Source organism: Balaenoptera musculus, chromosome 18, assembly GCF_009873245.2.
Source record: "Balaenoptera musculus isolate JJ_BM4_2016_0621 chromosome 18, mBalMus1.pri.v3, whole genome shotgun sequence".
In the NCBI taxonomy this organism is placed as follows: Eukaryota; Metazoa; Chordata; class Mammalia; order Artiodactyla; family Balaenopteridae; genus Balaenoptera; species Balaenoptera musculus.
The window spans coordinates 20,556,612-20,582,800 of NC_045802.1; the positions used below are offsets into that span (position 1 = coordinate 20,556,612).

General features: G+C 41.5%; 1 protein-coding gene across 1 annotated transcript in view; it reads left to right on the top strand.

Annotated features, from left to right (window-relative positions):
• Positions 1 to 15,662: 15,662 nt before the first annotated feature.
• Positions 15,663 to 26,189, top strand: part of HTR2A (5-hydroxytryptamine receptor 2A) — a 58,561-nt gene continuing 48,034 nt past the window's right edge. Inside the window, exons 1-2 of the mRNA XM_036831643.1 lie at positions 15,663 to 16,949; positions 19,931 to 20,131. Of these exons, the coding sequence (XP_036687538.1) occupies positions 16,538 to 16,949; positions 19,931 to 20,131 (613 nt within the window). The 5' untranslated portion in view covers positions 15,663 to 16,537. The remainder of the gene's footprint in view (positions 16,950 to 19,930; positions 20,132 to 26,189) is intronic.

Below are 26,189 nucleotides of genomic sequence, written 5' to 3' on the forward strand. Positions count from 1 at the left end.
AACATTGACCTATCTCACAGCTTGTTGTATGACAGCTGAAGGTAAGCTGGAGCCTTTAGGAAAGTGTCATGAACTAGTTCTATCGAGATTAAAAAACTCAAACCAAAAAGCAATACAATATTTTAGAAATTAGAGACCTTGTACTATGACACTAGAAGTGCTTTTAAATAGGGAGATATGAACCAAAAATGTGTTATACTCACACAAGCTGTGAATACCAGGATGGAACTTTGTTATATCTCTGCTCGTAAGAGAAGTCTAAGCCCCAGAACTTTTCCCTTCAGGCAGCTTGACATTTTAACTCAGCAAATTACAAAACCATTATCCCTGACATTTTCTGTGAGTGGGACAAGCTTCCAACTTGCTTCTGCTCGTGTGCAAATAAGGATTCAAATGGAACAGACATTTTAATAAGATGAGCAATGCTATCTGAGAGTATCATACGAAGCACCTTCCTTTCTTACCTCATAAAAGTGCTTTGTTATGAAAGCAGATTAACAACTGTCATAATTATAATCCTAATTGTTCTGTTTATTGAGGGCCCATCACATGCCAGTTCCTCTACTTGGTACTCTCCAGGTGTCATCACATTGAATCCTCACAATAATCCTATGAGGTAGAAGAGGAAATGGAGGCTCAGAATGAGTAAACTAGCCTAAGGTCACAAAACAGAATACCAGGCTGCCACCAAGAAAAGTCAAATATCTCATGAATGCTTAGAAAAAGGGAGGAGAAAGATGGTAGCTGCCCCTGGGAAGTGAGCGTGAGAGGTGGTGGGTGAACAAGTACAACTTTTATTCTTATTTTCTATATCTACTGCTTTTTTTTTTTTTAAGCGAGGAGAATGGATTATTTTTATAATAAAAAAAACTATTGAATTCCTTGATCTGATAAGACACCTGTTGTATGGAAACATCAAATCCCTTGAGTGCTGAAAATACAGTCGGCACTAAGTAATTACTAGACAAAACTGAATTGGGTTAAAATATTTTATTCTTCAAGAAAATGACAGGTAGGTAGGAAGCAGCTGCATCGCACGGGGAGATCAGCTCGGTGCTTTGTGACCACCTAGAGGGGTGGGAGGGAGACGCAAGAGGGAGGGGATATGGGGATATATGTTTACGTATAGCTGATTCACTTTGTTACGCAGCAGAAATTAACACAACACTGTAAAGCAATTATACTCCAATAAAGATGTTAAAAAAAAAAAAAGAAAATGACAGCTAAAAACAGAAAATAATTAGCAAAGTATAAATAATGTGCTTGTATAATATTTATAAAGTATCGTTAAGTTATACAAAAAAGTACATACTGTATAATTCTAGTAACATAAAATTTAATAAATGATACAACTCATTTTTGCTGTTAGAAGTCAGGATACGGTTACACTTGGAGTGGATAGAGAGGGAAAGGGAAAATAAAGTGGATTTCTTATATGCTGGAATTTTCTCTTTCTCAACCTAAGTTCTGGCCACATGGGTATGTTCATTATAGGAAAAATTAATCAAGCTGCACACTTACAATATGTGAACTTTGCTGTAATATATTATATAGCAATATAATAAAGGTAAAATAAAATTGAAGTGTCCATAGCAAAACAAACAGCAGTTATTGCACAGTTTAAAATTTAAAAGCCAAGACACAATAAAATTTAAAATATATAGTCAAAGAAAATATGATGTCATAAAAAAAGAAAGAAAAATGGAGACATGGGTTAAGATCCCAACTCCAGCACTGGCCTGTGAGATTAAACTTGGGCACATCTCTTGACTTCTGAGGGGCATCTGTGTCAGAGACTCTTAACTTCACCTCTCTCGCAGAGTTGTTGCCAGCATTATATAACATGTATGTAAAGCATAATACTTGGCACATGGTTCCATAAGCATTCATTTCTCTTCCTTGGTTTTAGAACAAGATATGACTATAAGTTTCATACAAAAGCAGCTGCTATTATTCTTAAACGTAGCAAGAGTTCATAACCAGTAGTATAACTCAACATCAATGTGGACAAGCCTATTATAAAGGAATGTTCATGCCAGCTTAGAATAAGACAATTCCAGAGGATTTTAAAATATTTCCAATTTTACATGCTTTTCTGGGGTGGGAAAACAAACGGTAGGTGGTGACTAACCTACCAGACAGACAGATACGGGTGTATAACGTGCTGTCTGAAAGAATACTGGCTGTGACACACTGCTTTGAACATCCAGGAGCTGTGATCCTGACTCCGTGGGGTGTCATTAAAGTAAGTGTCATTGAAGGAAGAAGTGATGATGAAACTCCAGGACCCAAATTCAAATGCAGCAGGAAAAAAAAAAAAAAAAGACCTGAGTATTGAAAGATTTTGAAATGCATGGCAATCAGTGCTAGCATGTTTCCATTTAAAAGGCAGATCATCATCAGATTCAGTGAGAGCTGGCGTATCGTTTGGCGTGGTGCACTGACTGAACAGCTACCGTGTATGGGGCCTCTAGCCTCACCACTCAGTTCTCATCTGGGCTCCAGAACAGGTGGAATTTGGAGAAGATTGAGGGGAGCAAAGGTTGAAAACAAAGACAAATAAGCAAAACTTAAAATCACCCAGCATTATTCACTCAAAGAAGAGAAAAGTAGTGGACCATTCAACAACCATCTTTAATTGTCTTTGAGTTTAAAAAAATCAAAGATTTAGGGGGAAAGTAACAAGTACATTGTCAACAAAATCAAACACGCTGCATGTTTTTAGTGCCCTGCCTATTGGTTCCATTATTGTTCTCTCCCAGGCAATAATGATGCCTCCCTACTGGCTTTATATTGTTTTCAGAAAAGCACATACAGTCAGTGTATAATCACTGTAACTTCTGATTACAAAAATGAAAAATATGCCTGCAAATGGAAGTCAAAAAGTAGGATGGAAAAGAAAGGGATGGTTGGGTGAATAAATTTGTTTTATGTTCTCCAATCTTCCATTACATTCCTTGGCCAACAGAGTCAATTGTAAATGGCTCTGAAAGTCATGGATCATGACGACCACCCCCCCCCCAAACAGATACTAACAAAATTTGGGGGCAGTTATACAGTCATGAAAGATTGATATATTACATGACAGACTTCTGAATATCAAAAAGGATGACCAATAGTAAAATATTCTAACTTTGCTCTTTACCTTTAAACCTTTAAAAGTTTAAAGTCTCCCGAAAAGTGAATTGATGGCTTACAAAAAATGTGGTCAAGTCCATGGCTAAGAAATAACATGAAACGTCTGTTTACATGCCAAATTTTCACATGCTCTCTACTGTGGTGACAGAGATGAGAAATGGAAGTTTCTGGCTTATTCTTAGAGTCACTACCATAGAAAAATTAAATGAGACAATCGTGAGGTGATAGAGAATTAGTTCTTCTGAAGTAGGAATCAGCAGACTTTTTTTTCTTTTTTTCTGTGAAGGGCCAGATAAATATGTTAGAATATGCAGGCCAAATGATTTTTTCTCACAACTACTCAACTCTGCCATGTAGCATAAAAGAAGCCATGGACAATATACAAGTTAATGAGCATGGCTGTCTTCTAATAAAACTTTATTGAGAAAATGGGCAGCAAGTAGTATTTAGCCTGAGGGTCACAGTTTGATGACCCCTGCTCTAGAGACCATCACTAAGACCACCTTCCTATTGAGTGGAATACATCAAACAACGTTTTAACTGAATCTGGCCAAGAGACAGAGAGCCAGACACAAACACAGACACACAGAGATGGAGAGAAACAGAGACACAGAGAGAGAGAGAGAGAGAGAGACAGAGATTCAAGAAGAATTTAATCTACACATTAAAAGAGCACACTATGTTTCAAGAAAAACTGACACCAAACAAGCAAGAATAATACATTTCCTGATAAACTTAACTAGACACCAAAAGCTTAAAACAAATGAAAAAAGTCCTCTGAGCATCAAGACAGAAAGGGGAAACAATCTCACTAAACTCATACTTCTACACAGCCATATTCAACCCCAGAAGACGGTAAGACAGTATGTACAATGCCCTCTTACAGTAGCCAAAACACGGAAGCAATGGAAGTAAATGCCCGTTGATGGGTGAATAAAGAAAATGTGATATACACATGCAATGGAATATTATTCAACCTTTAAAAGGAAGGAAATCCTGCCATTTGTGCCATGAATGAAGCTGGAGGACATTATGTTAAATGAAAGAAGCCAGATACAGAAGGACAAATACTAGCTGATACCACTTACATGAGGAATCTAAAATAGTCAAACACAGAAGTAGAAAGAATGGTCTTTGCCAGGAGCTGGGGAGGAGGGGAAAACGGGGAGGTATTAGTGAAAGGGTACAAAGTTTCAGTTAGGCAACATGAGGAAGTCCTAGAGATCTGTTATATTGCACGGCACCTACAGTTAACAATTCTGTGTTGCATACTTAAAAATTTGCTAAGAGGGTAGACCTTAAGTGTCCTTATCACCAAAAAAATGATAAGAGGGCAGGGGGAAACTTTTGAAGGTGATAGATATGTTTATGACATAGATAATGGTGATGGTTTCACAAATGTGTACTTATCTCCAAACTCATCAAGTTGTATACATTAAATATGTACAGTTCTTTTATATGTCAATCATACCTGAAAATGGTTATATATATATATACACACATATATACACACATATATATGTATATATATATATATGCACACAGTGTTCAAGGAAAGAAAATGTGACAAGAATTTTAGACTAAGGTGTAAAGATAGAGAAATGTTTTTGAACTATTAAGCACTCAGGGAATACAGTTCCATGACTCATTTTTAAGAACCCGCTAAAGAACAATCTTCAATCAACCAAGAGATAACTAGACAGCAGTGGCAGAACAGATGTTGGTAAGCAGTCGTGCCAGCAAACTGTAGGAGTTTTCACAACTAGAGCAGTCGTGAAAATTATGATCACAAAATGAATTTAACATTATAAGCCCCAGAATAGTTCAGAAATGATATAATTAACAAAACTGGAAGGAAATATCAGAAAGAAAGCAACAAGTAATGTGAGCATGATGATTTTCTCTTCCTTTATAGATATTATGTAATGCTGATAAGTAAAGGTACACATACACTTAAGTCAGAAGCTCTGTAAAGACCGTGATCACAGACACAGCCCCGCACAAGTCCTGTGTGTTAAAATTTCACAGTGCATTAGTAGGTGAAGTATTTTCTCCAAACACATTACAGTCTTTGACTTTTTTAATGGCAAATCATCCAGAGAAAAGCACTTGAGCTTTGGAGAGAAATTACCTGGAACCAAGTTACTAAAATGCAGTTAAAATGAACATTGATGGAAATGATAAAAGCAGAGAGTCTCCAAATGAGGGATGAAGATACGCCAAGTGAAAGTCAGGGTTTTTAAGTGGCTACTAAAATAGTGGCTTCCAAAAATTGCTACATTTTTTAGGCCTTGAAAGTTTATACATAAGTGAAAAGAACTTTTTCCTAAGTAACAATACTTCATAAACATTTATATTCATAGATATCTTCATTAGAATAATTTTGTTTTCTAATGAGTCAAATTTTATTAGAGTAACCAAATGGTGGTTCATAAGATGTGAAAATGTTAGAGCTGCCAATTTAAAGAACGCTGTGTTAGATGTGGGGAAAATATTACTAAATTGTTGGTGGAAATATAAATTAACATATTATTTTGAATAGATATTTGGTAGTATCTTTGAAATTTAGTATTTTCAATCCTAATACATTATTTGCCTGTTTATCAAGAAGAGACTGGTCAAATGAATCCTGGCGTGTCCTTCAGAAGAATTCTATTGCCTATATTTTTTTAATTTATACATTTAAAAATTTAATACATATTATACATACATATATCACATGTATGCATATATATTATATGTCTATATATTGCATGTATGCACTCATGCAAACACACTTGCATATGCAAAGAAAGTATCTGAGAGGATCTAAAATATGGGCAGTATGATTGGAAGGCAGATCCTTTTCTACATGGATTTTTAACAATATGCATGTATTTTATCAGTTAAAATAAAAACCAATTTTAAGACATAGTAATACCTAAGTATGACTTGGGCACCAGAGCCTATATGACTGAATGAAAACACATGGCAAAAAAAAATAGATAAGCCAAGTATGACTTTCCACTAACAGAGTGGATAGTCATCGTTTTACTAGTCTGGGCAGAAATCCTTATTTGGGAAAGGGGTCCATTCTATACAGTCCCAAGGAAGCAGTCAATCACTTTGCCTTGACCTCTCCCCCCAGGAATGGGCAGGTGGCAGGTCCCAGACTGGCCAATTCGAGGGCTCCATTCCTCCCAGCCACCATGACTGGTTCAGAAACAGGCAAGTGACCCCTGCAGGTCCAGTCAGGGTCTTCCCCGCATGTGATAAAGGAATGTCACAAAGTTAAATCCTGTTTCACAAGTTTCAATTATGTAAAATCAGAACTGCCAACAACCATCTTTCCCAGCCCCACGAAGGAAGCCATGTGTAGTAGAAGAGAATCAGGTCAACTGAGGGGAAAACAGATTTCAGAGATAGAAATAGAGTCTGCACCTTTTTAGCCATTAGATCCAGCCATGCCTGAAGTACCAGTTCCATTCCTGGACTTGTCAATTACCTAAGAATCTCCTTTGACGCTTCTTCGTCTTGGATTTCTGCCATTTGTCAATAATTATCCTGAATAATACAACTGCTATGCCTAACGAGAACAAGCTGTTGTTTTTGGTTTTTTTTTTTAATATCTCACCTTGAAGCCAGTGCACCCCAGTCATGGTTAGAACAGAAGATTATCCCTGGCTCTCTTCCTATGACCTTTAATTAGTTTAAATATTTTTAAATTATTTTATGTTTATAAACATAACACATACATGCTTCAGAAGTTTTATAAAATCCAAAATAAACATAAATAAGAAAAGAAATCACCATAACTCCTTGGCCCAGGTGATTACTGTGAACGCTTTCATGCATTTCCTTTCAGTTTAGGACCATGCACATGTGTTTTTTGAAATTGAGGTCATACTCTTTTGAGTTTTTATCCTGCTTTTATTTAACGTGTGAGTAACTTCCCACATAATGAAATGCTCTTCAACTATATGAATCTTAAAGCTTCACGGTGTTTCATTTGCCTTCTCTCCTCCTTGAAATATTTTCTTCTAACACCAAGGGAAGAAAATATTTCTCTGTTTTTCCCCCTTCCTCACCACGCCTACACATCAAGTCTCCTTTGCTGGTTCTTCCTCACTTCTAAATGTTGAGGTTATCACTGGATTCAGCTCTCCAACTGCTTCTTTCTCTCCTCAGATGTTGGGAAATCTCATCCTATCTCATGGCTTTCAATACCCTCTATACGCTGACAATTTCCTAATTTACATCTGCAGCCTGGACTCTCCACTCTACCCTGGACCCTTATATTCAGCATAGTCATTTGTTTGTCATAGACATCTCAAGTTTGGCATGTCCAAAACTGATCTCATATTGACCCAAAACTTGCTCCCCATTGGAGCACTTCAGGGAAGGGCAATTCCATCCTTCCGGTTGCTCAGATCTAAAGCCTCAGGCGTCCTGTCACTGCTCTCTTTCTCACATGCCACATCCTGTCTATCCATCAGCAAGTCCTGTTGGCTCTGTTTTCAAATTATACACAGAATCTGATCACTTCTCACAAACCCATTACCACTACCTTAGTCCAAGCCACCATTCTCTCACCTGAAACCAACATCCTGCTTCCATCCTGCTTCCATCCTACCCGCTACTCACCCCTCATTTCATTCTGTTCTCAAAGCAGCCAGGGTGATCAGTTTAACTGTATGTCAGACACAGATGTACAGAACAAATTTATGGATACCAAGGGGAAAAGGCGGGGGGATGAATTGGGAGATTGGGGTTGACATATATACATTACTATGTATAAAATAGATAACTAATAAGAACCTACTGTATAACACAGGGAACACTGCTCAATGCTCTGTGGTGACTTCAATGGGAAGGAAATCTAAAAAACGGGATATATGTATACATATAACTGATTCACTTTGCTGTACAGCAGAAACTAACACAATATTGTAAAGCAACTATACTCCAATAAAAATTATTTTTAAAAAAATGTATAGGGGGCTTCCCTGGTGGCGCAGTGGTTGAGAATCTGCGTGCCAATGCAGGGGACACGGGTTCGAGCCCTGGTCTGGGAGGATCCCACATGCCGCGGAGCGACTAGGCCCGTGAGCCACAACTACTGAGCCTGCGCGTCTGGAGCCTGTGCTCCACAACGGGAGAGGCCGCGATAATGAGAGGCCCGTGCACCGCGATGAAGAGTGGGCCCCGCTCGCCGCAACTAGAGAAAGCCCACGCACAGAAACGAAGACCCAACACAGCCATAAGTAAATAAATAAATAAATAAATAAATAATTTTTTTAAAATGTATGTCAGAGTATAGCACACTTCCGCCCAAATCAAATGGCTTCCCACGTCACTATGACCAAATGCCAAATCCTTTGCCCATAGTGACCTGTGGAAGGTTATCCACAGGACTCCCGGCCCACTCATGCTGCTCCAGCTACACTGACCTCATTGCTTTCTCACCCACCCTAGTCATGCCCCTCAAGGCCTTTGCTCAGAGAGAAACTTGCCAAACAATCTTCACCCCACTCCCCATATATCTGCCTGGATCATTCCCTCTCCTATTTCAAGCCATTGATCAAATACAGCCTTCCCTGACCACCTACTATTACAACCCCTGCTCCAGTGCCTATCCCCTTCCCATGCTTTATTTTTCTCCATAACACCTATCACTTGGAGACACTATATAATTTATATCCTTCCACCTCACACTCTCAGAACTCGCCCTGCTCACCACCACCACGTTGCTCCTGTACATTTTAACATTTTCGACGAAACTGTTTTTTATCAAGGTCACCAACCAACCCATGTTGCCAAATCCAATGGACTCTTCAATGCCTTCATCTAAATAGGCATCACATTTTATAGCTTAAATTATGGTATGTCACTCCCTGAAACCCTAAGTGACTTCCCACTGTACTTGGAATATAATCCAGGCTATTCATCCTGGCCCAAAAATCCTTAAGGATGCCTGACCACCTCTCAGCGTTCGTCCTGCACCAACCTCCCCCCTCCAATCCCATCCCGTCCTCAGAACCTCGCCTCCTCCCGCCACACCAAGCTTGGCCCAGCCTCAGGGTCTCCCCACGTGCTGCTGCTGCTGCTGAGAGTCTCCCCCCATCTCCTCACCCTCCTGACCTCAGCTCTGATCCGAAGACCACAGGAGACCCTCCCTGATCCCCTTATACAAAATGTCCCTCATCCATTTCTATCACAACACCACAGAACTTAAATTGACACATAAATATATTTACTTTCTCCCCTAACTAAAATACAAACCTCATAAAGTACTCTGGTCGTCATCTGACATCAATACATCTACCAGCTGCCTGTATCTGAGCCCACGTATTCTGTCTTCTCTCTTGTTATGATGGAGGAACCCTTCCACTTGTGTCCTTGACCCATCCCTTTTCATCAGATCAAGGACATCATTCCAGCAATTATCTCCTGCCTCTATTGCACTGTCAATTTCCCCCTTTCTACTGGACCATTCCCATCAGCACAAAAACATGTCATAATTTATCCTATCCTGAAAAAAAAAGTCTTTGCCTCTTATCACCCTTCAATTACTACTGCATTATTCTGCTGTGTTTTGTTTTTTTTTTTAATCCTCAAAGTAGTTCTTCACATTCATTGTAACTTCTCCTCCCATTTTTTTCTTAAACCCACTTAGTTGGACTTTTACTGTAACCACTCCATTGGAACAGTTCCAGTTAGGGCCACCAAAGGCTTCCATTTTGACAAATATGATGGTCATTTCTTAGTTCTCATTATACTCAGACTACCAGGATCATTTGACCCAATAGCACTCTCTGTTCTTGAGGGTCTTCACCTGACTTCCAGGATATCACTTTCTTTTTGCATCCCTCCTTACTCATTGGTTGCTCCTTCTCCATCTTCTTGGCTGGTCCCTCTACAACTCCCTGACTGGAGTAATCCAGGGCTCAGTCCTCAGAACTCTTTCTTTTCATATCCCCATTCACTCTCTGGATGATCTCGCCCAGTTTCAGACTTTAAATACCATCAACAGGCCATTGACAGCCCAGTTTATACCTCAACCCTATACTCACACTTGCTACCTCCAACAATTCCTTAAGTGAATGAATTAAGGCAGAAACGCTGTCCATCTTCATGGTGTTACTCAGCTCCCAAAACAGTGTCTGACACAGCACTTGGTAATTATCCATTAAATTTATGAATATTGTTAAAACTAGACGCCACTGTGGGAAAACTGAAAAGACAGATGACAGTCATTAGCTAATTTCAAGTAGTTGTTTCTTTTCACACATGCCAATGACATTAACAGAAGGCAATGCAAGACACTGCTTTCCAAGCATGCAGTGGTCAAGCGGTCTGGCTTGTTCCAAACCTCAGAACTGGAACATCCAAAGGAAATGATGGATTACATATCATTCAGGAAATCTGGGAAATTCTTTTTCTCATTCTTAGACCATTAGTAAGATTTGATTAATAGAAATCTTGGGGACATATTGTGAAGAATGATCATGAAATAAACAAATTCTATGCAGCCAATTTAGAAGAAAATCAGATACAATTGAGCGGAGGTTAAGGTGGCCACTGTCTTTAAAAACAAAGCCTATAAAGAACAGACAGAAGAAGGATCTAGTCTATGCTTCTTTGAATAAAAATAAGTGATTGATACCCCAAATGTCCAGGCCATTTAAGCTTCCCAGACTGCAATCCATTAAAAAAAAAAAAAAAAAGTTTACTCACAGCAATATGAATGAATCTTACAGACATACAGCTAAGCAAAATAAGCCAGACACAAAATAAGCATGTACTACATGCTTCCGTTTAAGTGAAGGTCCAAAAAGGGCATAAGGGAACTTTCAGAAATTATGGAAATGGTAGATGTCTTGATTGGGTAATAGTTATATGGGTGTATAATATATTTATCAAAATGCATTGAACCGTTTAAGATCTTAATATTTTAATGAGTGTAAAATATAACTCAATTTTAACAAATAAATTTTCCTGCAATGAGTGCTCTGGGGGCTGGGGGTAAGTGGGAAAAATAAGAAACAAATGCCTTCACTGCAGGATCTCTCAGAGCCTTTAACATGCTTCTGTGCACTGTAAATCTCTAAGAGAGGCTACAGGATGCTGTATGTTCCAGGTTCAATTGCTCAAGGAACTTTATGTTTTTCTTACATATATTAACGTCTCTAAGACACTAATGTTTCAGAACCCAGTAAATTTAGTCTGGAAAAATTCAAACAAAGGCTATAAATACCACTGCAGTCTCTGAAAAAATAAAATCAACATCATTTTTTAGTGAATCCCCCAGAATAAACTAGTTGCAAAATGTACCCTTAAAGAAAGTCCAATTAAGTACTGGAGTAATTCTGTCCAAAATAATAAATTTCATTTTGGAGTTGTTGACCTCAAATTCCTTCTCACAATTATTAGACAGTAAAGCCAGTTGTCTATCAAACAATTCCAAGTTTGTGTCAAGAAAGCATGCAACGATATAGACAATACTTATCTCTCTGTTCTCTGTAAGACATGCAACTCATCCAGAGGTGGCATCAAGGCATTGAAACACAAGTTTAAAAATAGAAGTCTTAGGTTGGGTTCCCTGGGAACCCTCGTGTACAGATTTACTGTGGAAAGCTCCAGACCAACACCTGTCGGGAAACAGGACTAGGCAGGGGGAGAAGTGTATCTGTGGTGCAACCACAACAAAGGTGGGGAGCTCTGGAACCAGGGCAGCCCTTAAGTGTTGTCCAGCCTTGAGGCAAGGGGGCCAGACTTTTATATCCTCACAACAGACCAATCACTGTATGCTGGCTGCCCTAGGAAAGGGGCACAACTATGGGCACGGTGGCCTCTTTGAGGGTAATTTCCACGGATCAGCTGAGAGCCATCAGCTACCAACACTTCCAGCAGCAGAGAGAGTGAGTGCCTCAGCCTTGAAGTGGGAGAGGCGCCACACACCAGTGTCCACTACAGCAGCCAATACACACCCCGTTCACCAGGCTCAAAGGGGTGTCTGATCTGCAAGAAACCACCCCGACCAAATCTAATTCTCATGCTATTAATAGACAAGCTCTGTTTAAGTACCAGGAGTCAAGGACTGAGATTTTGCCCATATTGCTTTGTCCTTGACAAGCATTCACAAAACTGCAATAGAAACTACAAATAATCTTAGATGGTTACTAAAAAAAATTCTCTCACAATATAAACTATACACCAGGAAACTCATATGACTAGCTTTGCCATGACTGGAAACCTAGCTGTTCTTCAGGAAGAATAATGGCCTGAGAACATCAGATTTCTTTAAGAACTGAAACACAACAATCAGTAAAACAAGATTTAGCATCAAAAAGCTTTAGAATCACTTTCCAACACTGAAGTGGTTTTTTTTCCATCATATTTTCCTTTGCCTTTTTTTTTTTCACTTTTTTTTAAATTAATTAATTTATTTATTTTAAATTTATTTATTTATGGCTGTGTTGGGTCTTAGTTTCTGTGCGAGGTTTCTTTCTTAGTTTCTTTTTCTAGTGGCGGCGAGCGGGGGCCACTCTTCATCGCGGTGCGCGGGCCTCTCACTATCGCAGCCTCTCTTGTTGCGGAGCACAGGCTCCAGACGCGCAGGCTCAGTAATTGTGGCTCACGGGCCCAGTTGCTCCGCGGCATGTGGGATCTTCCCAGACCAGGGCTCGAACCCGTGTCCCCTGCATTGGCAGGCAGATTCTCAACCACTGCGCCACCAGGGAAGCCCCACTTCTTTAAATTGAAGTATAGTTGATTTACAATGTTGTGTTAGTTTCTGGTGTACAGCAAAGTGATTCAGTTATATATATACATTTTTTTTCATTTCTTTTCCATTATGGTTTATTGCAGGATATTGAATATAGTTCCTTATGCTATACAGTAGGACCTTGTTGTTTCCTTTGTCTTTTTTAAAAATAAAGTTTAGTATCCCATTGGACAAAATAATTAAAAAGTATTTAGAGGTGTCTCCCTGAGTCTGCTTTTTAATGTATGCTAACAATCAATTCATATATTCCTTCAAAATGCATCTACCAAGGACATCACATTAAGGGACATCATGTTTGGTATTGATGGTATAGAGATGAACAAGAAGTTCACCATCTAATAAAGATGACAGACATGTAAACAGGTAATTATAAATCATTCATTCATTCAAACATACCTAGGCACCAATTATATGCCCCACCTTGAACAACAATAACATAGTCTTTGCCCTCATGGGGCTTACATACAGTGTGAGAAGTGTTCACATAGAAGACTGTAGAAGGTGCTATAGTCTCTGCCTACACAGGGAAGGAGTGCCACAGAAAGCTATCTAACAGTAAGCTCAACAACAGTAACAATTAACCTTTCCTGAGGGTGTAAAAGGTGCCAAGCATATACGTAAGTTTATTTAACCCTCAAATCAGTCCGCTGAGGTAGGTATTGTTATTATTCCCTATTTACAGATGAGGAAATCACAGCCCAGAGAGGTTAAGCAGCTTAATCAAGGTCACACAGGTGGTAAGTGGTGGCCTGGGATTCTCAGGGGACGTAACACTGGAACTGAGCCTTGAAAGCTGACTAGGAATTTGCCAAATGGACACAAAAAGGGGGGGGGGGGTAGTAAGAGTATTCCAGACACAGGAAACTGCAAGTACCAATGCTTAAAAATCCTCAGAAACCGGCAAGTTCATCTGCATGTAGGCTGCTGGTGGGAGAGTTACAGGGGTCCGGGCCTGAAAAGTGGGAGCGGTGGGGACGGGCAAAGACAGAATCCACGTGCCCTACAGAGACTGAAGGAATGCAAACACAAACTGCCGTGGTTTTTAGTAATATCAATAAGAATATTCCTAAGAATTAAAATGGCTAACATTCTTCAAGAGCAGTCAGACATGGGCTACATTATTTCTACTCGTTATCGCATTTCAGCTTCATTACAATCAGAGGGAGCAACTAGATTGTCCGGGGTTCTGCTGCTTATGAGTTACAGAGCTGTGGTTCAAAACTAGGGAAACTCTAACCCCAAAAGCTGTGCTCTCTCAGCTGCTGGGTCTACAACACGCGACGATCACCCCTTATCCTCACCCACCCCACCCCTACTCAGGAGGCAGAGGGGCAGTGAGGAGGGAACTCATGCTCTAGCCCAAGAGACAATGATGCAGCCGCCTTTAACCAAAGAAGTGAGAGCTGCGGGCTGGAGAAGAGATTTGAGAAATACGTACACAGAGGTGGCACTGGAGATTTCTTAAGATCGGGCCGTGAGAACGAGGGAATAGATGTGGAAAGAGATGGTGATTCCTTAACCAAGTGAACGGGTGGAAATAAGCACTGAGTGGTGGGCGGCAGGATGTGAGGGAAAAAAAAAAAAAAAAAAACGATGCTAAGGTCAAGTTCTACCTAGGCTAGAGACAGAAGGGCCTGCTGGGCAGCTAGATATTTAGGTTGGGAGCTGAGGAAAATAATCCACCGTGAAGGTACAGATTTGGCCAAAAACATGTTGAAGGCATGGGAGGAGGTTAATTTGTCTCGGGAAAGTGTAAAGAATAAGAAGATGGGCAGAAACCTAGAAAACATCAACTATTCAGGAAAGAATCCATTTTCCCACCTGTAAAAATAAGAAGATACACACACACACACACACACACACACACACACACACACACACAGAGCCCCTGACATATCTGCCTTCTTTAAAAATCTGAGGAGCTTTCTTAGAAGTAAAGCTGGTTGTCCTTAGTGTTACCTCTGGAGAAACCAACTTATTCTCCTCCACATGTGAGGTATTGAATTACTTCTAGGGGGTATATTTCTGCCGAAGAAAATAAGCTAGTTGAATGATGTATGTATTTGATAATAAACAGTACTGATAGTTTATCAGCGTTATCACCAAAAATCTGCTCGGCCACTCTGAGCCCAAGTCACCGATGTCAACAATTCCACTTGAGGCACAAGCTCGGTGGGCTCTGCGTGGAAGCACCGATTATACCATTCTCTGGCTTTATTTACATTCTCTCTTCACCCTTCACCCTAGAAAACGTCACAGTGGGGCTTACCTGCCTTAGGGATCTGTACAAAGGGCGATTTCTCCCGTTTCTCTCTTTTTTAAAAATAATGGGAAACTTCCCGCTGTTAATATGTAGCAAAAAGAGGGAAGGAAAAAAAAAAAAAAAAAAAGCCCGTCTGGTCCGCCCTCCCTGGCTGTCGCTACCTTGCAGTTTATGACACACAGATAGAGGGAGGGCTGCCGGAGTGAACGAGGCGGCCGGGCAGCAAGTCCCTTCCCGGGGAGACCACGAGCGCCCGTGTGCAGGCGCGTCTGCCTACTTTGTGCCCTGCGATGTCTTCTGTGCGACTTTGAGAGGGGCTGGGGACGATGTCTCACCGCGCGCCCGGCCCAGGCGAGCCCCGCGGGAGGGAGGGAGGGAGGGACCCAGCCAGGCGGGGACAGAGGGAGCCGCCGCGGACCTTGCAGCGCTGGAACTGGCTCGACTCTCCCAGGCAGTTTTTGAAGTCAGCAAAACAGAAATCGAATTACTATGATGCTGGTGGACGCTCAGGGACAAGGGCCTTTCTGCCGGCTTAATCGCCACGAGAGATGCAGCGAGTCACACAACAGCCAAGTGTGTCTACCGTGTGGACCCCGAAGACCTATGTGAGTTGTAGCGCTCTCAGGCTGCTGTATTTTATTGCCGTATAATTTTCTTGCTGGCTTGAAAGGCTGCTTGGCCGAAATGCAGTCGTTTCAATGAGAATTTCTAGAGTGGAAAGTTGTCTGCTGATCTTTGCTGAAGACTTTTTCTTTCTTTGATTAACGAAGCCACATGATACAAGCTGACATTCCTGCCGGCAGCCGTGGCGATTCAGCCTAAGACCGACGGAGAACTATATCCCAAAGTACATCCAATTACTATGGAATTAACCCTGGATGTATTTTTAATTGACTGCCAGGGTAGAGTGTCTACAGCCCCACTGTTTTGGATTGCTTGCTGTTTTAATGCTGCTGTGGCTCAACGAGTAATGATCAGCAAAACCAACTGAATGAGACAGAGCTAAGAGAGATTCCCGGGGGTTACAAAACTTTTCTTTTTTGGCCAGGATCACATTTTTCTCCCTGACTGCTAAAAAAACTCAGCAACCTCTATGTTAAAAGTTCATTCTGCTTTTTTGCCCTTGCTTTGGAGAAAAAAATGAAATCAGACAAAGGATTCTACTGAAATTGTGAAGGAAGGAAGTATAAGGAAGCCACCGCAGTTCTTTAACTACGATTGTAATAATGGGAGGAAAAGAGCCAACCAAAGGAGCCCAGCACGTACGCCAGCCTCAGTGTGACAGAGCATGGGGACATAAAGCTGAATGGTGAGCAGAGCCTGTAACTCAGTTTTTCGGCACTTCATCTGCTACAAGTTCCAGCTTAGAGATGGATATTCTCTGTGACGAAAACACTTCTTTGAGCTCAACTACAAACTTCTTAATGCAATTAAATGATGACACAAGGCTCTACAACAATGACTTTAACTCCGGAGAAGCTAACACTTCAGATGCGTTTAACTGGACAGTGGACTCAGAAAATCGAACCAACCTTTCCTGTGAGGGCTGCCTGTCACCACCCTGCTTCTCCTTACTTCATCTCCAGGAAAAGAACTGGTCTGCTTTGTTGACAACTGTAGTGATTATTCTAACCATTGCTGGAAACATACTTGTCATCATGGCAGTGTCCCTAGAGAAAAAGCTGCAGAATGCCACCAACTATTTCCTGATGTCACTTGCCATAGCTGATATGCTGCTGGGTTTCCTTGTCATGCCCGTGTCCACATTAACCATCCTTTATGGTGAGTGGCGTTAGTTTCCCAGCTGTACCCACACTGGTAACAAAGCATGTGCATGTCATTAGCAGATGAGTCAGGGCTCACGGGGCAAACTAAGCGCAAGGCTTTGTTTATACAGGAGGGTCTACCATGTTATACTACTTAAATTGTACTTTTAAAATGAGATCTCACATTCTAAGAAATCAGACAACCTGTTATGTGTGATCACTGGAGAGTTTTGTGCTTTGAAACGTGTGTATTTTATGCAGGGAGATAAGGTGTTGTGCTGAAAAACATGTACATTTTATGTAGAATTATAAAGGTCCCAATACAGTCATAAAGCAATGACATCTGTCGTTCTGAATCCACTTGGTTTTCTCTCCTTTATATTCTCAACCAAATACTCCAGCCCTCAAGACAAGACAGTTTTATCTTTGTCACACTGTTTTCAGCACTTCTAATGAAGGGGTAAAACCTTCCCAATTACCTTGGAACATTTGCAGAGAGAACATTAGTGGTGCAGTGGGTTTACTGTTAAAATATGGAGTCTCCATTAGAATAAATGAATTACACCAGTTTTAAATTGTTCCCTGCCCAGAGAAGCTAATTTGGAAGTGTACCTTTGAATTATAACCTCAACTCTTTAAAAATGCATAGGCTTAAACTCCTCCCGTCTGGTTTGGAGGAGGGTGGGAAACACATGGGAAGAGATTAATCTTGCTTTCTTCTCAATAGAGTTTGAAAGAGTCAGACCTCTCAGCAAGTAGGCAAACACTGGGATGGCTTCAGCGGGAAGCAGAATGTGATACTCTTTACAAATTATGAGTAATACAGCTAGATTTCTCTCTTTAAAAGGGGGCAGAGAATCTTGAGACTGCTGATACAGGCACACCAGCAGACTGCTGATACAGGCACACCAGCAGTCACCCAGAGCTAGAAACAAGTTATGAGCACTGTCTTTTAGAAGGGATGTTCTGGCCAAGTCTTAAGGATTAAAAAAAAAAAATCAACCCAGCCCCAAGGAATATGGAGGAGGAAGGAGGTGAGCAATGGAGCGCAGGCGCGCCGGTTTGCACAGGGTCGATAGAGCTCTTTGCAAGGCCAGCCTCCGCTTGACCACTCACAATGTCACACCAGGATGATTTGATTAAATTCGCCTGTCATTTCCCAGACATCCTGGAGAGGTTCCCGCTTCCTAAAACCCCGCTGCGTTGAAGGCAAACTCCAGGAGTGGGAGATGACTCTCAGAGGGCCTGTCCGGGAACCAAAAGCCCGGTGGGGGGAAGGCGGGGGATCTCCGAGCGGCAGGTGGACCCCCGAGCGGCCCGTGGGGACGGGCACCGGCCAGCCGGGTTAGGAAGCCGAGATCTGCCCGGAGCCTCCGGCTCGGGGTGCAACGGCGCCCCCTGGCGGCCACCACTCCGCGCACAGTTGGTTCCTGCCCAGAGATGCCCCTGTCCCTGGACTGGTCCCCCGGACACCGCTGGGTGGGTGAGGAAATGCCCCCTCCTTATCCCCACCACGGAAACCCAAACTACGGCCCGCGGCTGCCTCCTTGCAGAGAAAACTCCTCCCAGGGTCAACATCAGTTCCGACCAGGCAAAGCATGGCTTCCCCCCAGGCGCTGCTAAGAAAAGTCTCTCCTTTTAGCTCAAGCTCTCTGCAAATGGCGTGAAAGGCACCAAGTCCGACTTGTATCCTGCACCCTTTACTTTTCTAAACATCGGTGGTGGCATTTTGGTAGAGAGTATGTTTGTGACTAGAGAGTTCGTTCAGCTCTGTGGGTCCAGAATGCCGTGAAAGAAAGGTGGTCTTCATCATTTTCCTTCTCACCTGTGCACAGATTTAACACCATTGCTTATATTGTCATCAAAACTAATTAAGGTTTATATAACCGTTTGATCTCCCTCTAAAACAAACAGAAACAGGAGACTGTGTGTCCAGAAGGCATACCCTGCCTTCCTAGTGCAGCAGGTGACGTCCTGCAGTGTGTCTCACAGTGGAATTCTCCAGGTAGCTTTAAATCACTTTAATGTTTGGGGCGCCCTCCACCCACCCTGCTGGGCATCAGGACCTACAGAAAAGCTGTCCAGCTGATTCTAATGTGCAGCCCTGGGTGAGAACCACTGCCCTGGGCAGCAGTTGCCCAAGTGTGGTCCCTGGGCCAGCAGCATCCGTACCAGATGGGAAATTGTTAGAAAAGCAAATCTTACTGCTTCACTGCACACTTTCAGAATCAGAACCCCTGGAGATGGGGTCCAGCAGTCCCATTTTAAGAAACCATCTCGGAGATTCTGAGACTCGTTAAAGTTTGAGCACCACTGCCCTGAAACACTTCTCAGGACAAGAATACTGTGCTTTTCTTTACCACTGTCTTCATTTTCACCCCACACCCCACAAGTTTGAGTTTAACCCCCAAAGTATTAGGAGGTAATTATTTTTCATTTTCACAGAGAAATTCCCAATCTGGATTTTTAATCATTTCTTCATTCACACCAGTAGCATTTTTGAGAGACCACCAAATGCCATCACTGTGCAAGACTGAGCAGTTGTAATAATGGCCGAGAGATGGCCTAACCTCAGGCAACCTACAATCTGTGAATAAATAATGACAGTACACTGCAAGAGGTGCTTCGATAGAGGAACCCATAGTACCTCATAGCTCCTGACCGAAGTCATCAAAAACAAAAAAGAGGTAGATTTTGTTAGGCAGAGGAGACAGAACGAGAGAAACCCCAGGGAGACACAACCTGAGTTTACAACACACCAGCATGATTCCAGCCACAAGAAGTTTTCAAACCTTGTGTTCAGCCAGTGCAATCTTACTGTAGTTAAGTACAGTTGCCATCAGGCTTTTTTTGAAATATTAAAAATATTAATATCTTGTGTTGCCCTTTGCTGTTACCTGTACCTTTTCCCAAGATGGAAACTGTTCAAAGCAGGGTAAATTCCACACACCAGAGAAGTTCAAGGTCACTAACTGATGCTAACCTTCTGCATCATAGGGTACCAGTGGCCTCTGCCTAGCAAGCTCTGTGCCGTATGGATTTACCTGGATGTGCTCTTCTCCACGGCCTCCATCATGCACCTCTGTGCCATCTCCCTGGATCGCTATGTTGCCATCCAGAATCCCATCCATCACAGCCGATTCAACTCCAGAACTAAAGCATTTCTGAAAATAATTGCTGTTTGGACTATATCAGTAGGTAAGTAGGAACGGTATTTTGGAATCTCATTTGAAATGACGGTTCATGCCTTCTAAGTAGACTTGTCCTGTTTTGTTGCACTGAACCCTGACATCCTGAATGTACTGTTTTGCTTGTTGCAAGACATGTTATAGTAATTATTAGATTTGCTTTAGGAAAGAAAAATCTGTTAATGTCACTGGCTGACAACATAGATTTGTATTTTTTTTGCACAGGTAAAAACATATAAACCAATAGAGCCAAACGCGAGAATAACTGTGCCATGGCCACCTCCAAAAACTTTCCCCATCTCACACTTTCAAATTCACTCAGTTCAAGTTTCTAAATTCCTAAATCTTGAGTTTCCCCAGAGACCTCAATATTTATAATCACTGGACTTGTGGTCAGTATAAGAATACAGAGCCCCATACTGGAGAATACACAGCTTCTGGGGGATAGAGAAGGTACCAGGTGCCATAACTCAGAGGGAGAAAGAAAGTGAGGACAGAGGATGGTGGCAGGACTTGCTCATAGGGTACCCAGCACTTCTGCAACCTTCCTCTTCCTCTTATGATAAAACATGCCAGAGGATTTCAACCCACTTCACTTAGGTTGATTACACACCTTCATCTGTTGCCAGTATTGATCTTCTCTCACACAACTAACAGCCAGGAAAGCCCAGGTAGTGGAAGCTAAAGGAATAGCTCCCAGGCAGCTAAATCAATTGTACCTGTCCCCTAAGCAGGCTTGGTTCATAACCAAAAATTCCCTGGGATTTGTTTTCAAGTTGCCAAGTGGGAACGATGTGCCTGCTTACGGCCACATGGGTGCCAGTATCTACTAACACAAGGAACTTTGGGATTTGGTGGCAGGCTTGATATCAAGGACTCCAAACCCTGCTTGTACTGCTGAACTTAATAAGTTCCTTCCTGGGAAACAGATGTCGCTCCCAAAATATGCTTGTAGTTTCTGGGCCTGTGCAATCTTGGACTCCTCCTACAAGGATCAAGAGAATGAAGGGCTAGTGGTTCTCAACCCCAGCTGCACATAAAAGCCCTGGGGAGAGTTCTGATTTCATTGGTCCATGGCAGGGCCTGGTGACTCTGAGGTGCAGCCAGGGTTGAGGACTGAGATCGACAGTTGCTGAGGGAAATGCAATTAGAGGGGCAAGAATAACGTGAAGGAAGCGAGCCGAGCTATTGCCAAATTTACTTAGCTTTACCCCTGGACACTGTCCCATTGGTGAGACAGACGCGGGGAGAGTCACCCAATCTTTTACCCTCAGCCGCAATGCCACCCCTTTCCCTGCCTTAGTCAAGCTTAATAATAGCACTAGTAGTAAGGGCTGTTTCTGAGCAACGACCAGAGACACAGTCGTGTTCAAAGCACCTTATGGAAAATAAGCTGCAGAGAAATAAGTTGCACAGGATGACATAGCTCATAACCAGGAATCACCCTGGGTCAATCCTATTTGAAAGCCTATACCCTTACTACTGCCCAGTAAGACAGTCTGCTTCCTGCTCCTTTCAGCCATCACCCCAGGAGGCAGGCAGGCTGGAATGAATAGTTGTGGGGTGATGGTCAGGGGTCATCACCCATTTGGCCAAACTTTTACTGCATAGCTACTATGTGCTTGGCACTGAATATACTAAGGTATGCATTCAGAGATCTCTGACCATGTGGTCGGGGAAGGCAGATAAGAAGACATAAGGAACGCTGAAGTTATGTAGGCTCTATACCACAAGTCTGTGAGATGTGTGTCTGAGGAGTTAGTAAAGGTAAAAAATAATAATGTCTGTTCTAGTGAAGGGACTTAGCATAAATATCCTCCCGAATTGTTTTTCTAGTGTTTCTCTTTCCATTGTTGTTTTTTTGTTGTTGTACATTTAAATCCTTAGGCTAGAATTTTTGTACATGGTCTAACATGTTTTCTTCTACCAATTATTAGAGCCCTTTCAGTATCTATTGATATCAGATTTTCCCCTTCAATTTCTTGATGTATTTCATTTTCTTTGTAGATTTTAATATTAAACTGCCCTTGCATGCCTGGAATGTATTCATGAGTGAAATTGGATTTCTATGACTTTGTTAGTTGGTTTATTATTCTTATAAGGTTTCTTTTTGTAGCCTTATTAAATTTGGGAGGGTTCTGATTTTCCCCTAAGGTCTTGAAATATTTAGTAGGAATGTACTTTAAAGGTTATATAGAATTTAGTTCAAATCTTTCTCGTCCTGGTGCCTTTTCAAATGGTGTCTTTAATTATATCACAAACCTCTTCAAAATTTTTCATTTACATTTTCTACATTGTTTTGGGTCATTAGCTGCATACAAAGTTTAAGTTATCTTTTGTATTGATTCTTTTATCATTATTAAATGTAATGCTATTTGTTTTAAAGTCTGCTTCATCTGATATTAGTATAGCTATGCCAGTTTTTTTACGTTGTCATTTTCTGGATATATCTTATTCCATCCTATATACTGTCAAACTCCTCTCTGACTTAATATTAAGTACATTGTTTGTAAGAAGCATATAAAGTTGTTTTGTTTTTATCTAGTCAATCTGTCTTTTTTTGTTTAAACTTTTTTTTGAACATTGCCATTTTTTTTTAATAAATTTATTTTTGGCTGTGTTGGGTCTTCGTTGCTGTGCATGGGCTTTTTCTAGTTGTGGTGAGCAGGGGCTTCCCATTACAGTGGTTTCTCTTGTGCAGAGCATGGACTCTAGGCACGAGGGCTTCAGTAGTTGTGGTTCATGGGCTCTAGAGCACAGGCTCAGTAGTTGTGGCGCACGGGCTTAGTTGCTCCACAGCATGTGGCATCTTCCCGGACCAGGGCTCGAACCTGTGTCCCCTGCATTGGCAGGCAGATTCTTAACCACTGTGCCACCAGGGAAGTCCCCAATCTATCTTTTAATTGGAATATTTCATTCATTTACATTTAATGTAACCCAGATATATTGGGCTTTAAATTTACCCTCTTACAATTTTCTTTTTATTTCCCATTTATTCTATATTCCAGATTCTCTCCATCCTTGCCTTCTTTTAGACTAATCAAGAATTGTTAATTAATTATTCCCCTTTATAAGCTTGTTAGTTATCCCATTCTTTTAAATCCTTTTAGTGATTACAGCATTCATTTTTGACCTGAAAGAGGCTAATACAAATTACTTGTATCACGTTTGTTTGTTTGTTTGTTTGTTTGTTTATGGCTGTGTTGGGTCTTCATTGCTGCATGCAGGCTTTCTTTAGTTGCAGCGAGCGGGGGTTACTCTTCATTGAGGTGCGCGGGCTTCTCATTGCAGTGGCTTCTCTTGTTGCGGAGCACGGGCTCTAGGCACGCAGGCTTCAGTAGCTGTGGCACGTGGGCTCTAGAGCTCATGCTCAGTAGTTGTGGCGCACGGGCTTAGTTGCTCCGTGGCATGTGGGATCTTCCTGGACCAGGGCTCGAACCTGTGTCCCCTGAATTGTCAGGCGGATTCTTAACCACTGTGCCACCAGGGAAGCCCCTTATCTCTTCTTAAATGATGCCAAAACCTTAGAATATTTAACTCAATTTTGTTATTTTTATAACAAAAAACTTTTTATAACATTTTTATTTTGCCTTCATTTTAAGCATATTTTTGTTCAGTACAGAATTCAAATTTGGCAGTTATCTTTTTTCAGCAATTTATGGGTAACATTCTGAAGTTCTAGCTTATATTGCTTCTTTGTGAGAACTCTGCTGTCAGACTTATTGTTGTTCCTTAGAACAGGGGGGGGTCCCCAACACCCGGGCCATAGACCAGTACCGGTCTGCAGCCTGTTAGGAACCGGGCCACACAGCAGGAGGTGAGCGGCGGGTGTCGAGCAAGGGAAGCTTCACCTGCCACTCCCCATCGTTTGCATTACCGCCTGCACCATCCCCGCCCCCCCTTTCCCCATACGTGGAAATACTGTCTTCCATGAAACTGGTTCCTGGTGCCAAAAAGTTTGGGGACCGCTGCCTGAGAAACTACCGTCTCTTACCACCCTCTGCTGCTTTAGGATTTTTTCTTTGTATTTTAGCAATTTTACTATGATGTGCCTAGATGTGGGTTAGTTCTGGTCTTAACCTACATGGTGTTTGTACTGATTCTTAAGTTTGTAGCTCAATGCCTTTTGTCACTTGGGGAGAACTCTTGGCCGTTATCTTTTCAAATATTGCTTCTGCCCCATTCTCTCTCCCTTCCCCCACCCACTTCTTAGACTCCAATTTCTTGTATGGTAGAACTTTTACCCATGTTTATGACTCTTAAATGCTTATCTACATTTTTCACCTTTTTTCAATTCTTACTTTAGTCTGGATAATTTTACTGACTTTTCTTCTCCTGGGTTATTAATCCTCTCACCGGCTACTTCTAATTTGCTATTTAAGCCTATATACTTTATTTTTAATTTGGTACTGCATGTTTAGTTTTAGAATTGCCACTTGATTCTTTTTATAGATTCTGGTTCTCTGGAATAACCCTCCATGTTTTCATCTATTTTCTTAAATACTAATCACAGGTATCTAGGTATCTTAGTTACCTGGGAATTTCTATTTGCTGGGGTCTTTTTCTGCTTGGTTCTGTCAGCTGGTAAGCCTGGTAATTTTATTAAACACTGACATTGGGGGAAAAAAATGTGGATACTCCACTGATGTTCTCAGTCTTCAGACAGGGGTCCTTTAACTTTAGCAGGCAGTTAGAATAGGTCCCCTAAATCCAATCAGGGATTAAGCCAGGTTTAGGCTGAGTTTTTGTAACCACTGGTCTGTTTTCAGTTTGCCCTTACACCTGGGATATATTCCTGCATGACCTCAGATGGAGAACCAAGGTGTTCTCCATTTTGAAGAGCCCTCAACTCCAGTTTTTTTTGTTTTTGTTTTTGTTTTTCAACTCCAGTTTTTGTCTCCTCAGCACTATAAGGCTGCTGCTAACTCTTTTTTTAATTTTTTAATTGAGAGTATAGTTGATTTACAATGTCATGTTAGTTTCTGCTGTACAGCAAAGTGAATCAGGGGCTTCCCTGGTGGTGCAGTGGTTAAGAATCCGCCTGCCAATGCAGGGGACACCGGTTCGCGCCCTGGTCCGGGAAGATTCCACATGCCGTGGAGCAACTAAGCCTGTGCACCACAACTACTGAGCCTGGGCTTTAGAGCCCGCGAGCCACAACTACTGAGCCCGCATGCCACAACTACTGAAGCCCACGTGCCTAGAGCCCATGCTCCTCAACAAGAGAAGCCACCACAATGAGAAGCCCGCGCACCACAACAAACAGTAGCCCCCGCTTGCCACAACTAGAGAAAGCCCGCACACAGCAAAGACCCAACACAGGCAAAAATAAATAAATTAATTAATTAATTAAAAAGTCAATCAGTTATCCATATCCACTCTTTTTTAGATTCTTTACCCATATAGGTCATTACAGAGAATTGAGTAGACTTCCCTTCTATAGAGTAGTGTGTATATGTCTTTACTCAACCTCTGGAGATCTGTTCTTCTCACAAGTTGGTAAATGCCTTAAAGGGAAAGGAGGCTCATACCATTACCTTACTTTTTTTCTCTTCCCTTCACTCCAGAATCCTAACCCCTGAAATCCTGACTGCTTAGACAGCCCTAACTCCAATTTTTGATCTCCCAATCCCCGCTGAGACACAGTTTGGGGCCTTGAATTTTGCTTTATTTGAAACTAGTATTCCATACCTCCTCCTCCTCGTTTGAATCTTTCCAGTCTATCTTTTCTCAACTCTTCATTCTTAATATCTTTGTTCTTTTGTTTAATAAATATATTTTCACAAGTAACTTACAGATGGATTTTTTAAAATAAAATCTGACAGTCTCTGCCTTTTGATAACAAAAGTCAGCCTGTCTACATTTACTGTGACAACTGACATAATTGGTTTTATTCCTCCCATTTTACATTCATCATGTATCTTTCTTTGTAATAGTTCATTTTCTTCCCTGTTTCATATGTTTGCTGACTTACACAATGTTTTCTTCATTTCCCTCGCCCCATCCCAGTTAGTTTGAATTTCTACTTGGCTTTTCCATTCCTTTCATGATTATAGTCTCATCCCAAA